Source organism: Toxorhynchites rutilus, chromosome 1 (assembly GCF_029784135.1).
Source record: "Toxorhynchites rutilus septentrionalis strain SRP chromosome 1, ASM2978413v1, whole genome shotgun sequence".
NCBI classification, from domain to species: domain Eukaryota; kingdom Metazoa; phylum Arthropoda; class Insecta; order Diptera; family Culicidae; genus Toxorhynchites; species Toxorhynchites rutilus.
Window position 1 is genome coordinate 201025207 of NC_073744.1, and position 17230 is coordinate 201042436.

General features: G+C 36.1%; 1 protein-coding gene across 3 annotated transcripts in view; it reads right to left on the reverse strand.

The window, feature by feature from the left end:
- The window catches only part of LOC129763224 (glutamate receptor ionotropic, kainate 2), a 420593-nt gene that overhangs the window by 64679 nt on the left and 338684 nt on the right, over positions 1 to 17230 (reverse strand). For 2 of the 3 annotated variants that reach the window (XR_008740836.1, XM_055762105.1), the window contains exon 12: positions 1837 to 1974. The exons of the other annotated variant lie outside the window; for it this stretch is intronic. Coding sequence is in view for 1 of the 2 variants with exons in the window: in XM_055762105.1 (XP_055618080.1) it covers positions 1837 to 1974 (138 nt within the window). In the remaining variant the exon portion in view is untranslated. The remainder of the gene's footprint in view (positions 1 to 1836; positions 1975 to 17230) is intronic. 3 annotated transcript variants of the gene reach the window in all.

Sequence of the window (17230 nt, forward strand, 5' to 3'; positions counted from 1 at the left end):
AAGTTAATTGGACGGACCTGTAATGGGACACAAATAATTGGACATTTTCATCTCTAATTGGATATTTTGTAAACATCGAGTTTGGTACCCAAAGTATGGCCCCAGATTGAAAGTAGCCACCAGATGTAGACATTGTACCACTATCATCGTGAATGTCCAATTACAGACCTATCAACTCTAATGCGACACTGAGTAGTGACTCGGTATGTCGAGGATTAGAGGTAACTTACTGTATATGCTATTTGGGTGCATCATATACCACCCAAAATATCAGATATTCGATGCTCTATATACGATTTAATGTTTGGTGGGTTGGCATACTTGGCAGCTTGGTTTGTCAAGTTCATAATCTCATGTTTACAGTTTTGAGTTAAGTGCAATTGAATGACGAATTTGAACTAATTTATTTTTGTCGCTATGTTTATCAGAACGCAAAAGATCGGCTAACAGATAATCTTCCGTTCTTAAAAGTTAAAAATAAAAAAAAGCAACGTGAAAGTTAAACACTTTTCTTGAAACCGGAAATATTCGGACTTAAAAATAATTTTTAACGTTATATTCCAAACATACATGTATTTACAAAAATCTATAATAATTATTATAATCATCAAGAACGTTTTCCGCCATTAGTTTTTTGGTTGTCTGTAGTAAATCGTATATACGCATGACAATAGTCGCACTAGATGCATGTATAAGTCGTATATTCATCCATCCAATTATCGTGAATACTGTTGCAAGTGGAAAATAAATGTGTGTTCATTGCTTATGATGCGAACATAAACAACAATATAATACAGTAATTTAAATTTTATACGACATGCCGAGGCACCACTCAGTGTCGCTTTGGAGGCGATTTTGGCTTGTAATTGAACATTGACGATGTGAGTTGTATAGTGTCTACGTCTGGTGGCAACTTCAATGTGGCGCCATAATTTGGGCCCCAAACTAGATGTTTATAAAAATGTCCAATTAAGCATTACAGGTCTGGCCAATAATCCAAACGTCGCATTAAATGCAACTTACTGTATATAAACAATATTTATTCCCAGCTGTTTTGAGGCATCTCGCACAAATTGACAATACCATTCAGTTGTCAGTGCAAGTCGGTGCAATTTTTAGAGTGTAAAAAAAGTTCACTGTTTACATAAAAGCAATCTCGAATCGGCCCCACTTTTTTGCTTGAAGTTACTATCCCCTGATTGAAGTTAGTTGAGTGAAGATGCAGATTTTCAATGCTCAATGCATTTTCTAGTAAATTCAAATCATGTTGACGGCGAGTGCCGAGGTAGTCCTAGTCTCGAAGCGAAGCTGCTGAGAGGAGAGTCGATATTCTTTTTCCATCTTCGAAGATTTCGGGCCCCGTTTGCAGGCCCTTGCCTCGCAGGCCACACACGCAACCCATCGAGAGAAATATTGATTATTTTATCGGGTTTATTTCTGTAAAGATCGCAGCATTATTTTGGTCTGTCTGCCAAATCCATGTTGATCGCAAGGCAACAAAAATGGAAGCAAGTTTGAGGTGATGTGAAGTGAAGTGATGAGTTTCATTATTTACACAGTAATTTTGTTTCGCTATCAGCTAGTAGTAGGTAGAAGAGGTAAAGGCTCTACAGCATGTGTGCGCTAGAGAGAAAACAAAAAACCCACCCTCTTGGGAGCAAGAGGAAAAACACAAACACAAAATATTCGCGAGCGAGATGAATCAAAACACAAAACCAATCAAGCTCTGCAGAAATGATGACCCCACGATCCCATTCTCCCCCACAGTGGGGTGTGTGTGGTTTGTGGTATGGACGGAGTGGTTCGTTTGGAAAACAAAAAACTTGGGGAACTTACTTGGGGGCAATATCGCAGCCCTGCTGCATCAGCGAACCGATCGTAAACCAGAGCGAGTTCAGCAGCGTGAAGCTGTTCTCCAGGAAGAGTGGATCCGAATTACAGGGATGAGGATTCTCCCACTCGTACGGAGTGAAGCTGTTGTGTGTTTTTTTTTCGCACAGGTGTTTGTGTGTTTTTTTTTTTCGTTCGTTCGTTCGATTCATGAAATGTAGGGAAAAGAAAAGAAAGAAGAATGAAAAAATACAATCGTGGAATTGAAATCGAACCAAGCGAGCAAAAGTTTTCCATTTCCTCCAGGGAGCGGGGGAAGCGCGTGAGTTCCGGAAATACACGTACTTCCAGGAGCACCAGGTGAATTTAATAAAGTCATGCAGGATCGATAACCTCACTATGGTTCTGGTCGGTTTCGGGGAGGGGGCCAAGTTTCCCCCTGCCTTTTCCGGTTCGTTAGCCTGTTATTTTTGGCAAGGCTTTTCATGCGAGCGTGAGTATGTGTTGTGGGCTTCGTGGATTCCAGATTACATGGCGACGGGAAACGCAGGATGTGGTCGTGGAAAGAATTCTAATCAATCTCAAACGAAAACAAAAGTGGAACAGCAATCGATTCCGATTCCCAGGTGCGTTACTTTCGTACCTAATTACAATTAAGAGATTGAATGTAGCGATTCCGCGCCGCGTTCCGACCAAACCGAATTACAGCAATCAAGCGAAAACGATACGATTTTGTGTTGAGTGAATTTTAAATAGCGCACACCATAGAAAAAACCGCAATTTCAAGAGAGTTGTCGAGCGACAATTCAATTATTAAAGTGGAAATCTGCTCGATGAATTGGTCGATGAATAAATGAATAATCTCATTGTTTATTCACATTTCAGGCAGTGCCGCAATTACGTGGAGAATGGTTCTCGGTCCCCCACTCCCACTCCCACTCCCACTCCCCCTAGCTCCATTATGTTTATGGTGCCACACATTTTGCGACATTGTGCGACACGAATGGTGAAACGTATGCTTTGGCATAGATTACAGTAATGGAGTTTTAAACATTTGCGCGCGCTGTGGGGGGAAAGGGTTTCAACCGAACAATAAATGGGCTTTGAAAATGATAATTAAATGCATATACATGATGGTGGTGATTCTGAAATGAGCTGTTTTTTCGGATGCAAAACAATACATGAAAACACAGTGAAGCGAGTGTCAACCCAAATTATCCCTCCCTTCTCGGGCCGATTTTGCTCCGACAAATGGGCGGACAAAACGAGGCTTCAATTCGAGGAGTATTCAGCACGTTTCGGAAACCCGGCGGGGATAGTTAGGACAAGCACACTAGCAGATTTATTTCGCTGCCGGAGGCGCGTGCGTTTCGGGAGGAGGGTCTGAAGCCAGTAAAAAGAATAAATAAGAAATGAAGAAGCGTTTCTTGAGATTTGTTAAGTCACAGTCGTCTCTCTTGTAGGGTGTCAGTAGATGTTACTTGAAATTATGTTTCTTCGAATGTATGTAGCGGTATGTTTTGTTTAGTCATTTGTGAGAATCAGTTTATTGAAGGCGAAACCATACCAAAGTCAGGCGTGAGTTTGTGCACTTCTCTGCTTTGGTTGGAATTGTTCGGTATTAAATATTCACCCATCAGTTTTGTTTTGTTATTTTTTACAACCTTTAGCACAACTATACCCAGCCTGCGACCCGCGGACCTCATGTGGCCCGGCACGCTTTTCTGGTTGACCCATCTGGTGCTACTTTATTTTGAACCATCTTGTACATGATGAATTTCATGCCAACTTGTCTTAGGAGATGGCAGCACCATCTCAGATAACAGTGAAACGTTTTAGATGTAAAGACATTGATCATTCGAGCAACTTTGCATTCTACAACCATAGAAAAAGAATTAGACTACGTTTTGAAAAGGGCCAAAATTTTCTTACTAAAAATTATAAATCAAAAACTATGATACCTACTACCTGGGTGATTGTTTGTTAAAAAATACATTTGTTTTTAAATGACACTGAAAAAAAATTAAGTCTAAAAATTAAAATTTATTTTTGACGTAGAACTACGTCTTTCATTAAGGGTGTCAAATCAGAAAACAGGTCACGTTTTTATGAAATAAAGTTAACGTTAATAACTATTTTTTGCCGCGAACGGATTTTGGCGATTTACATACTAAACGAATCGGAAATTCCGTAAGATTTGTTTAATATGCCATACATTAGAATCCCCTGGTTAGAAAATGGTTAAAATTCATGAAAACTTTAAGTGTTTCTATTTTCCCATACATTTGTTCTGTCCATTTGAGTGCTTTCCCGAACAGAGCTATCAATAACGAGCAACTTATCGACGACCAACGGAGGGGAAATCGTAGGATTTCAAGTCTCCGTGAACAAAGGAAAAGAAGAAGAATGAAGGAGAATACTTGCCTAGAGTATAAACAGTGGATCTTGTTGAGGCAAACTTTCATTCGGCATCGGACTGTTGAGTAATCCAGTTCACTTTGCTTTCGCTGCGCTTCGATCTAAGATTGAACCCCACCAGTGGTAATCCAACTTGGAAATCGTCGTTTGATTTTTCTGTTCGTTTTTCGCGTTATTCGTATCGTGTGTTCTTCTTTCCGCATCATAAATTGGACGCTTCGCGTAGTGCGTGATGAGCAAGAAGAAGAGGAAGGCAGGCTCGAGCCCTGCATAAAACGAACGCATTGCCAGGGGCAATAAAATTACGAGGTAAGCGTCATCTAATGATGCACGCGGTGTTGGTGCAGTGAAAAGCGCTCGCACTGAACCGAGCCTTCGCGAATGTGACACCGCACCGAACAACAGCGAAGTAGGCGATTTCGGCGCGTCGGTCGAAAATGTAAACGCCCAGGCAGCAACCAAAATCAAGCTCCCCCCGCTGGTGGTGAAGGCGGTCGCTCTTGACAAACTCATCAGCGAATTCACATCGATGGGTGTTACAGCATAGTACCAGCTGTGTGGCATAATTCAGTCTTTTTCCAAGCAGTTAACATTGTTTATTTTCCGTCTTCATACGGGCTTCGTTGGTGCCTTTGGGAATACATCAATGCATTAAACTGACGTTATGGCGAAGCAGACGTTAAGGTTATGCACCAAAAATTATTTAGGAATACCAAGCATCTTGAATGTCTTACTGGAATGTTATAAGTTATTTGGGTTCGCGTGCCAGTCGCAAAACTGCCTTCAACTAGGATTGCATTTGCGCTCGCTAATCGTGATCATAATGAAGCAAAGCCACTCTTTTCAAGGTTGTTGAGATTAACAGAAAGAGATTATTTCGTTTATTTAGTCACCATGAAAGTAAATGTCGTTCTGGAATTTTGTATGTGATTTGGTTTCGCTCGCCAGTAGTAAAACATTCTCCACTAAGAATGACAGATGCGCTTATCTTGAGCATGAGAAAGTAATGCATCTTTTTCGAGGCCATTAATATTAACAGAAGCGTTTCTTTTGAGAATAGCGCAAAATGAAGAGAAATGTTTATATTGCTAGTAGTTTCAAGCCTCCAATGTATGGCTCTGTATGCATGCTATGGTGAACGCTTGTTTGGCGCTTGGTTTACGCTTAGTTTGTACGAACGATATCTAGAGGTGCGATTCCTTTGAGGCAATACTCAATAACATGTAGCATGGTATTTGATACTTGCAAGTGTTGTCATTGTTGTTGTTTACATGCGGTGCCAAAGATATATTGATGTAGTTATGAGATATGGAATAATGGTGCTGCTGCAACATGTATATAATCGACTGTAGCCGAGTCTATGTCAATTTCGAAAAAGGCCACCGGAATAGCCTTCGAGGTAAATTTTCAATGCATTGACATGAAATAAATTGCGACATACGATTGTTTTGCGAGAGCAAGAATGAATCATCAATCAATTATCGTCAACTGATTCTACAATGAAAAAATAATTTCAGAGATTATTCTACTAAGCAGTTGTTTCTAAAATTTCACAGCATTATAGAATATCCGAAGGTATAAACAAGCGACTTATATAAAATAACAGCGTAGTTCTACGTCAACAATGCGGTCGTATCCTGGACACAACCTCCTATAATTTTTTTCAGAACCGTTTTTTTATAAATCTCAACAAGAAAATATGAATAGCGCTTACAAGGATGAAATGTAGGATAAATAACAACTTTAACAATATTTTTTCAAAGAAAGCATGAAAAGTTGTTGTTAGAAAAACTATTTCCATGTGAAAGTGTCAACCTTCCTATGCATGGGTGAATTGTTGGAAATTATGAAGGCTATTTCTTCAGAATTTTACAGAAACATATTTTTGAGAGAAGAATGAAGAGAAAAATTAATATTATTTTTAAAAATTATTTATTTTTATTTATTTTCTATTTGATGGAAACCTTAATAATTTTCTATATTTTATTTTTTCACCAGCATTTTTCAAGTCTTATAGATTTTAAGTTAAGATTCTTCGAAAAAAAAAGTTGAAAGAAACTCAATTTTTTTTAAAAAAAACCTCATTCAGAAACTATAAGGCCTTCAAAATTCTAGTTTATGAATTAAATGTAGGAAATTATTTATGTTTTCATCCAAAAATATCAAACAGATTTTTGAAGAAAAAAATAGTTGTTTTTTTGACGTGGGACTACGTCTAACCGGAATATATGGAGGGTAGAATGAAAACCTAAACACAGAACATGCAGGAAAAAATGAAAGATTTCGAATGCTTATAGCTCGAACATTTCGTACTGGATAGGAGAGATGTTTGCATCACTTGATAGGGAATATTTCTACGCATCTATCGCAACTAACAAAATGTTGTTTTTCATTAGATAAACAATTGAATAACTGTAAAATATTAGGCGTTATCTAAACGCCCTAACTGCATCGTTTTGATTGGCCCGATTTACGGTTTCCCTAACACAGCCATCAAAACCAAGCAGCCTTGGGGAAATCGGCATTGCAAATACATGAAAGTAGGGGGACTTTTGTTCTCATTGAAAAATGTTCCCTAACACAGACTTTGAAACCAAGCAGCGAAATCGGCATTGCAAACACACGAAAGAGCCTAGAGGCGAGTGAACTGAAAAGTTTAAACCCTCTTAAAGCCAAAAAGAAGAAGAAGAACACACGAAAGTAGGGGGAGCTTTTGTTCCCACCGAAATGTGTTCCCTAATAGAGATTTCTAAACCAAGGTGCCTGGAGAAATCGGTATTTCAAATTCATGCAAGTCGGGGGTATTTTTGTTCCGACTGGAATGTGTTTCCCTAACACAGACTTCAAATCCATGGAGCGTGGGGAAATCGGCATTGCGAATTCATACAAATCGGGGGTATTTTTGTTCCGATTGAAATGTGTTTCCCTAACACAGACTTCAAAACCGAGGTTTCTGGGGAAATCGGCTCTGCAAATAAATGCAAACTGCGAGTACTTTTGTCCTTGCTTGCCTTTGTGCAGAGTGGAATATGTCTGTCCTAACATGATCTTCTAAACTTAGGAACCTGGGAAAATCGTGCAGACACTAGAAGCGAATGAACTTCCCAGTTTCAAGCAAATTCGAGATTCGAGAAGTATGTACACTTTTGGGATGTAAACTTCAGAGGGAAATGTAAAATAAAATAATCGTTTGATAATTATTTTTTTTTTGTCTTTATTGGAAAGATTTTCAGCCTTAGGCTGGTTCATCAAACGTTTGATAATTCTTCCGTACATATATTTTGTTCTAGTCATCATACCAAACGTAAAAGGTCCGTCATTAAATTTACTTGTAACGAAGAACAATCAATCACAATAAATGAATTGACTTTACACGGCATTTGTTCATTTTTTTTTACTCACAGAGCAAATATATTGAACTCAATTGAATTTGGAAACTGTTTCATTCAATCAAGAATTTAATCAATACAAACGAATGATTGCTAAGCTAAGGTAGTTCCACGTCAACCTTGCGGTTATACAGGGTGGGCCATTTAAAGTGGAAGGATTTGTTTTTGCAATAGCAAAGTAAAGAAGTGGAATTTTAAATTTTTTTTTTGAAATTCATTTATTTTGGTCCAAGGAGATTTGTTCTAACTACTTTTTGATTATGATATCTCGTAAATGACCGCCTCTGGCCTTGACCGCAAAATGTGCCCTTTTTTCGGCATTTTCCATCACTTTGCCCAATGTTTCGGCCGATATGGCAGCAGTTTCTTGTCGGATATTGTCTTTCAGCGCAGCCAGGGTCCTTGGTTTACCAGTGTATACCTTGGATTTTAAATATCCCCATAAAAAAAAGTGAGGATGCGTCAAATCAGGTGATCTCGGTGGCCAGTCATAATCGCCGTTTTTCGATATTAATCTTCCGGGGAACATTTCGCGCAATAATTTGGTCGTGGCAGCCGCTGTATGGCATGTAGCGCCGTCCTGTTGGAACCAGTAATTGTCCAATTCATTTTCACGAACAAATGGCAATAAAAAATCGCCTAACTCTTGCGAACGATGGCGACCTGATGTCGATGGAGTCTCTGCAACACTGGCTCGAACGGCATCAATTTTCTCGTCGAAACGTCTTGGTCGTTGTCTGGACAGATGACTGGCATTACCAACACTACCAGACGGTATAAATTTGGTATATAATCGACGTATAGTGTTGTCTCCAGGCGATGTTTTAACTTTATTTTTATTTTTCCACGCACGTTTAGTTAACACAATTGAGAAGTTATTTTGAATGTACAGCTGAACAATTTCAGCGCGTTGTTTAGGTGTGTATTGTTCCATGGTTAAAATTGTACTGAAATGACGCTTCCAACGCGGTATGACATTTGTTAATCTGACATCTCTGTCAAAAGTTATGGGGTTGCCAGATGTTTCCTCTTTAAATGGCCCACCCTGTATCATATATATAACCCACTCAATTTTTTTTGAAAATAAAATTTCATTTTTCTTAAAAATATGTTTAAGTTAAATTCGGAAGAAATAGATATGAATAGCCTTTACAATTTCCAACAAGGCACCCATACATAAGAAGGTGGACATTTTCACAGGGAAGTAGTTTTTTTTAACAACAACTTTTTCATGTTTTCTTTCAAAAAATACTATTAATGTTTAACTAATAACATTTTCATTTATAAATTACTAGCTAACCCGGCAAACTTCGCCCCGCCCATTTACTTGATTAATTCTCGAGTAATGCAGAAATTTGTGTTTTATTTGTATGGCAGCCACCCCTAAGAGAGGGGGGAGGTGTATCTAACCACCATAGAAACATTCATTGCACCCTAAAGTTTCCATATGCCTAATTTGGTTTAATTTGCTTGATTAATTCTCGGGTAATGCAAAAATTTGTGTTTAATTTGTACGGCAGCCCCCTCTAAGAGAGGGGGAAGGAGTATCTTTACACCATAGAAACATTTATTGCATCCTAAAACCTCCACATGCCAAATTTGGTTTCATTTGCTTGATTAATTCTCGAATAATGCAGAAATTTGTGTTTCATTTGTATGGCAGCCCCCCCTTTGAGTGGGGGAAGGACTGTCTAACCATCATAGAAACATTTATTGCACCCTAAAACTTTCACATGCCAACTTTGGTTTCGTTTGCTTGGTTAATTTCCGAGTAATGCAGAAATTTGTGTTTCATTTGTATGGCAGCCCCCCCTTAGAGAGGGGGGAGGCTTCCCCGGCCCCAAAAACCCCTACATACCAATTTTCATGTCGATCGGTTCAGTAGTTTCCGAGTCTATAAGAATCAGACAGACAGACAGACATCACTCCATTTTTATATATATAGATAGTGATTTACAAACTTTTCAATTTTTCTTCTATTCACATGCCAAGAACATGTCAAACGCGAGAATTTACACGAAAAAAATGTTGCTAGTGAAACATTTTGAAGAAATTACGAGGGTCGTTCAAAAAATATGTTTCAGTGCCTCAGGAATCGCCGGAAAATAAAGTTAGGGCATAAAACAAGGTGATTTTCGTAATCTACCTTTTATTTTCTATTTTATCGTGCCACGCTATGAAAAGTCCCTCGAACGTTACGGCGATTATGTAGAAAAATAGAAAATAAAATGTAGATTACGAAAATCACCTTGTTTTTTTTGTCCTAACTTCGTTTTTCCGCGATTTCTGAGGCACTGAGACTTATTTTTTGAACGACCCTCGTATAAAAGGTAGAAAATTCCCGTCTTTGACAAAAGTTTATATTTTAAAAAGATCTTTAATATTGTCGAATAAATTATATCGCTATCTTGAGTTCAAACAAAATTAGGATTAGTTGTATTTTTTTTCCAAGAAAACATGGAAAAGTTATTGTTAGAAAAACTTTTTTTTTTTAAGAGCTCATCTTCCGATGCATGGATGACTTATTGGAAATTTTAGGGTATATTCTTTGATTTTTTTGAGAATTTAATAGATTTAAAAAATACCTTTTTAAGAAAAATAAATTTCAATTTTTTTTAAAAATTTTTTTAACTTTTTTAATTTTTCATGAAAATTTGAAAAAAATCCCATATTTCATCCTTTGACCTGAATTTTGTAGGTATTATAGTTTTGAGTAATAAATTAACATGAAAAAAAAAATTTGGCCCTCTTCAATAAGTAGTCTAATTTTTTTTTTGAATATTTCAAGTATGCAAAGTTACTTAAGTAACCAATGTCTTTACACCCACAACGTTTTACTACAATCCGAGATCTTGCCGCCAATGGCCATTCGAGTGGGCATGAAATTCGTCATATGTAACAATAACAAAAACCATAAAAATAATTAATTTGTTTGACATTGGACTACATCTCTCAGTAATCGCGCCAAGTCAGAAAACAGGGTGTTTTTTATGAAATAGAAAGTTCGTTCTATGTGGGTAGAGAAAATAATGTAATTGAACCCTTTTTATTTTATTCAGTATAAACAATCTTTTCCCTATTTCACAGCATTCTCGATTCACCAATTATCCAGCTAGTGATGCTTTTCAAATGGTCTTTCTCAAGGCCGAGAGTATAGTTTTTCAAACCGGCCTTCTTCAAGGCTAGAGGCAAATGAACTGAGAATTTTTAATGTCTCTGTAATTCAAACTATCATCATCACCTTCAGTCACTGTTTCGCTCCAGCTAGAAGACTCTCTCGATGCTGATATCACACCCCGCGGTGTTGCTCGATACAAAAAAGGATGGAAGAAGCCAGAAGCCGTTTAAGCCATCTGGTGGCGAGTACATCTGGTTTTTTGCACGACATCATTTTTGCATCTGTACTCGGGTGTAAATTTAAAAGTAGGAAAAACGAGAGCGTTACGTTTAGGGTGCAAGGGTTTGAGCTTCAATACCACTTTGCCGGTCGAAAGAAGCGGTATGAAAATCACTTCTTATGAAAGATAAAAGGTGTATGATTGATATTTGTTGTTCCTTCACCCAATGTTTCCAAACTCAAAAAGTTCTCAAAAGGCTCAAAAAGTTTTTTTTGATAACAAACTATTTAAACCACAAAAATCTTTAAATATGCGTAACCAATTGAAAGTCCAACTCTATGTGAACCCTTTGCGGTCGTATTAAATTTGGACATGGGTGTTTATAATTTCCCTTGCGCGAGCAGCGACACATAACATGTAAGATTATCATATTTTGGGAATTTCAACTATATATTTACTAAACAACAAAAATCATTCGAATGTATAAAATTTCAGTTCAGAATGCGATTATTCCTCTGAGCTTTTTCTGATTTTAAAAGACCTTTAGAATCATATTTGTTTCTTGAGATATTTATGATTTGAAAAAAGAAGTTAGAAACACCTTAAAGAAGTTTCTTTTCTGAAATTTTTCCATCCTGAAAAATCACGCGATCAAAATTTTGGCCATGATTTTAAGATTCAACACACCAAATGTGAAAGATTACACCTATTTTTAAGTTATTCGAAATTTAATATTGATTCCAGTTTTTTCATCAGTGTATATTTTTTGCAAAGCCTGCTTAGATCTCTTTAACTCATTTTAGTCAGTTTTATACGCAACCGAAAGATCCCTGGTTACAATTATATAAACCCAAAAACAACGCCCCAAAGAACACACAAAATAGTAACAGAAAATCCGAACCGAATTGGTAAATTTTCACATTCTGTTTCCACCGAAGAACACAGCTCTCAGAACTGAAAATGCCTTCCTCACGTTTTATCTAATATTTCCCTTATGTTTTGCTTTTGGCCGTCAGTGCAATCTTTGCACTGTTCTTGCTTCGTGCATATTCTGAGGCGTAAAATTTTGCACGTACGTTCAAAACAGTAGCAAAAGAGAAACTGAGATTCGATGCGGTGTCTCCATCGAACAAAATTGCACCACTGTGTGCGATATTTAGCTTCTAATGTTCCATTCTTTCTTTGGATCGATCAAAACTGCTGTGAGTCACATCAGCATTCAGAAAGACTGCAGTGTGCTAGTTAGAGCGAGAGTGTGAGAGTTAATTATAGAGGTTTAAAAATTTCCCAGTTCAATTGCATCTCGCCTCAAGACCAACTTAAAATACTGTCGGGATTCCACCATCAAAAGAAACTAAGGATCTAAGTATCGCTGTCAAAGAAAATTGATTGAAAAAATTACAAAATTTCGTTTAAAATGATTACAATACCACTTCGCTTAGCTGGATAAGAATTATGAACGCTCAAAGGAATCGATTTCCCCTCGAAAATACTCAGCACAAATAATACTCCCCTCCCCTCGCCAATTAGAAACATCGATCGATTGTGGCATCCTTCAACAAATGATATTAAAACTCCTGCTTTCATCAAACAAGATGGTCAAGAACGTCGTTTGATGTTGCAGAAAGCGGACACGGTTTTCAAGGCAGGTCGAGGAGAAGTTTGAAGTAGAGTTTTCTTCACAAGGGCCCTTCTCAGGGCTAGAGCGGAATGAGCTTTAAGGCTTAAAGTCTCTATAATTCAAATAGAAGCAAATGAACAATGTGATTTCTTTGATATGGTGGAATATTCTCTACGTTATATACAACATTTCATTTTCTCCGCTCTCAAATTCGTAGCCAATGTCACCATTTGTAAACAATCTGGGTCGAATCGTCATCCACACTTTGAAGGCTCGTTGAAGGCTCCGTTCGGTCCGGTCGCAGAAAAGAAATGGAATTGGGAGAGAACAGCAGTGTTTCAGCGAGAGAGCAAGATCAACTTCCCGACGCTTTCCAATTACAACTAAATGGATTTTCGAGCGGACGCCACTTTATATTTAATAATTTATATCTCAGAGTATTGATGTTAAAATGTGAAAAAAAAATACACTGAGCAGAAAAAATAGTACTCTTTTTTTATTGAAAAAAAAAGCCCTTTAATTTGCAATATCTAAAATATGTAGTTTTCATTTTTTTTAAATTGCTTCATATAAAATAGAAAATTTAAAAACTGAGTTCGAGGTGGTAAAACTGTTTTTGACGAACTTTGTGAAACATCGAATTTTTATAAATTTTCTAAACATTGAATTTTTGTATATTAACAATCATTTTTAGCCACAAATTATGAATCCTGATGTGATTTAAAACAAAAAGGCTCTTTATCAATCTCCTTCTGAATGCAGCCAATTTTGAGATATTTAAAAAAATACTTATCATTATGGTAAAAATATATGTTTGGGAGTTACGTTGAAAAACATTTGAAGAAATGTGGGTTAAAACTCCTAAACATAACATGAAAAAATAAAAAATAAAAATTAAAAAATACATATATTTTATAATTTAAAAAAAATTAAAAATAAAAGACAATAAATTAGATATGTTTTTTCAAGTATCTCGAGAATGACTGCATTTAGAAGAATAATTGATAAAGTGCTTTTTAATTTTAAATCACATCAGAATTCATAATTTGAGGCTAAAAAATTTTTTTTTTGTATTGTGAATATACAAAATTCGAAGTTTCGAAAATTCATAAAAATCGATGTTCCACAAAGTTCGTCAAAAATAGTTTTACCATTTTGAACTCATTTTTTAAATTTTCTATTTTATATAAGTCTCTTTCTAAGACACTATTTCGGTACGACTCATAGTTTTTGAGAAATGAATGATCAAAGATTTCTGTGACTAAAATCGATACGCCCTTTTCAAAAGTTACACTTGGGTCAAAAAAATCCCAATTGCTGTGGAAAACTCATATTTTCTCCAACTCAAACGGAATACAAACTTTCATTCGAATCAAAAATACTCATGTTTTGTCATTTGTTGATTTCATTTAGAATTGCTCATATTCAAATTTTCTTTTCAATTTTTTCGTTAAAAAAAGTTTTTTTTTATCTGTATAACCGCAAAACTCTGTAAATCTATAACTGTGCCTTAGAAACCGTTTCGATCAAATAGCCCGTTTTGGCCTTATATTATATTTTCTGAAATGATGCCATTTTTGCATAAGCCTTTTTAAAAAATTAGTCGTAATGTTATTTAAAAAAAACTAATTCAGGTCGGACTCCATTATCCGGGATTCGATTATCCGGAGTATTTTATTTTTGATTTCCGGCAATTTTGAGTAATTTGTATGATAATTCCATATTGAATAGCTAATATGGGTATCAAATGACATAGTTATTTATGAAAAGTTATTTATGAAAAATCCAAATCCAAAATGGCCGCCACCACAAGATGGCGCCATATATATTTTTTTCACAACCCCATCAATATGGGTACCAAATGAAAGGGCTTGACTAGTAGAATACAGTTATTTATGAAAAATGGAAATCCAAGATGGCGGCTGCTACAAAATGGCGGATTACATATTTTCTCAGAACCCCATCAATATGGGTATCAAATGAAAGTAATTGACCAGTAGAATACAGTTATTTATAAATAATGCAAATCCAAGATGGCCGCCACCACAAGATAACGTCATATTTTTTTTACATAGTTATTTATGAAAAATGCTAATCCAGAATGGCCGCCACCACAAGATGGCACCATGTATTTTTTTTTCACAACCCCATCAATATGAGTATCAAATTAAAGGGCTTGACTAGTAGAACACAGTTATTTACGAAAAATTCAAATCCAAAATGGCGGCCGTTACAAAATGGCGGATTCCATATTTTCTCAGAACCCCATCAATATGGGTATCAAATGAAAGTAATTGACCAGTAGAATACAGTTATTTATAAATAATGCAAATCCAAGATGGCCGCCACCACAAGATAACGTCATATTTTTTTTTCAAAACCTCATCAATAAGTTCTCGACTAGTAGAACATAGCAGATAATGAAAATCCAATTCCAAGATGGCCACAGTTCCCGAATAACAAATTACTTTTAAAAATTTTTTCATTAAGCTTGATCTGTTTCTATGTATGTTTGAATGTTTGTAGGTTGTAGCACATTAATAGAAAATTGACCCCGTTCCTGTTGAATGATTGATCTGAAATTTGGAACATACACTTAACTTTACTGTCATTATAAAACTGCGTATTCCATGATCCTGAAAAATTTAATTTGGCCGCCGCTAAAAAATGGCTGAATGGCTTGATTTGGAGAATATACTACACTATGAATAACATAAATTCGAAAAGGTCGCCGCCACAAAATGGTCGACTATGTATTTTTTGCAATCCCCTCAATATCAGTATCAAATGAAATGATTTGACTAAAAGAACACAAATTTTTTTTTGATGGTTTTAATGTACAGAAGTATACTAATGATACACATAATTTACTAAAAACTAGAAAATAAAATAAATTTAAAAAAACTTTTGAAGTTAAACGGTTTAATCTACTAGAAGCTAGAAAATAATTAGACAAGTAGCAGTTAGTAGTTACCACATCCGTTCCTTCATTAATCTAGGGCAATGATGAGACTAAAATAAAATCGTGGGGTATATTATGAAACAACTGACTGTGGATAACGAAAATCCGACGTTTATTTCTTACCTAATTTTCTTCGGAATATTTTCATGATGTATTCTATTAGTCAAATCATTTAATTTGATACCGATATTGAGGGGATTGCAAAAAATACATAATCGATCATTTATTGGCGGTGACCTTTTTGAATTTATGTTGCTTATTATGTTTTGTGTTCTTCAAGTCAAATCATTCAGCCATTTTTCAAGATCATTGATTACGCAGTTTTATAATGACAGTAGAATTAAATGTTTGTTGCAAATTTCAGATCAATCAGTCAACAGGAACGGGGTCAATTTTCTATTAATGTGGGATAACCCTACAAACATTCAAACTTACATAGAAATAGGTCAAGCTGAATGAAACCATTTAAAAAGTAATTAGTTGTTTGGGGACTGCGGCCATCTTAGAATTGGATTTTTCACTATCTGCTATTTACTACTAGTCTAGAACTTTCTTTTGATACCCATATTGATGAGGTTTTGAAAAAAATATATATATGGCGCCATTTTGTGGTGGCGGCCATTTTGGATTTGCATTTTTCATGAATAACTGTGTTCTACTAGTCAATCCCTTTCATTTGGTATACATTTTGATGGGGTTCTGAGAAAATTTGTAATCCGCCATTTTGTAGCGGTCGCCATCTTTGATCTACATTTTCCATATATAATTGTGTTCTATTGGTCAAGCCCTTTCATTCGATACCCATATTGATGGGGTTTTAGGAAAACCTATATTGATTAGATTTTGAGAAAATATGTACATAATCCGCCATTTTGTAGCGGCCGCCATCTTGGATTTCCAAGATCATGGAATACGCAATTTTATGATGACACCAGAGATAAAGATGTGTTCCAAATTTCAGACCAAACGGTCAACAGGAAGGGGGTTAAATTTCTATTAATGTGGTACAGCGCTACAGACTAAGTTACGAAGTCACAAACATACAAACGGGTCAACCTAGATAAAACCGTTTAATAAATGCGTGTAAATCATAATTATAGTAAGTTTACCGAGAGAAAATGACGTTTTTTTGATTACTCGATTATTCGGGGGATTCGATTATCCGGAGTGAAAGAAAATCAATATTCCGGATAATCGAGTCCGACCTGTACCGTAAAATGGCACATACCAAGTGCTGATCAAGTTGGCAAAGTTTCAGCTAGATAAAGAATATGAAATTAAAATGGTTGTGTTGATAAATTGAATGCCTCTACAGACAAATCTGTTTTCGTGCGGTCCCTTTTCGCGTGATTCCTCGTTTCTGCGACTCTTTTTGTGCGGTATTAGTATGACATCGGGTCTTGAATCACACAAACTAATCGCACAAATAATAATATCGCACCTAAACAGTCACACAAATGAGAGATCGCACAAAAAGCATCCGTACAAAAACAGGTTTTCCTGTACTTGGAAAGGTCTCAAGTTATGGAGACGCCTTATACAAATAATCACAACTTAGGTAGGTTCGATACAAAATCGACAGTTTTTTGTGTTGTTTCTGTGTAAAATTGAGGGAGTATTTTTTGTATCAAGATCTAAAACAATTTGTTCTTATCAAAGGTACTTAAACATT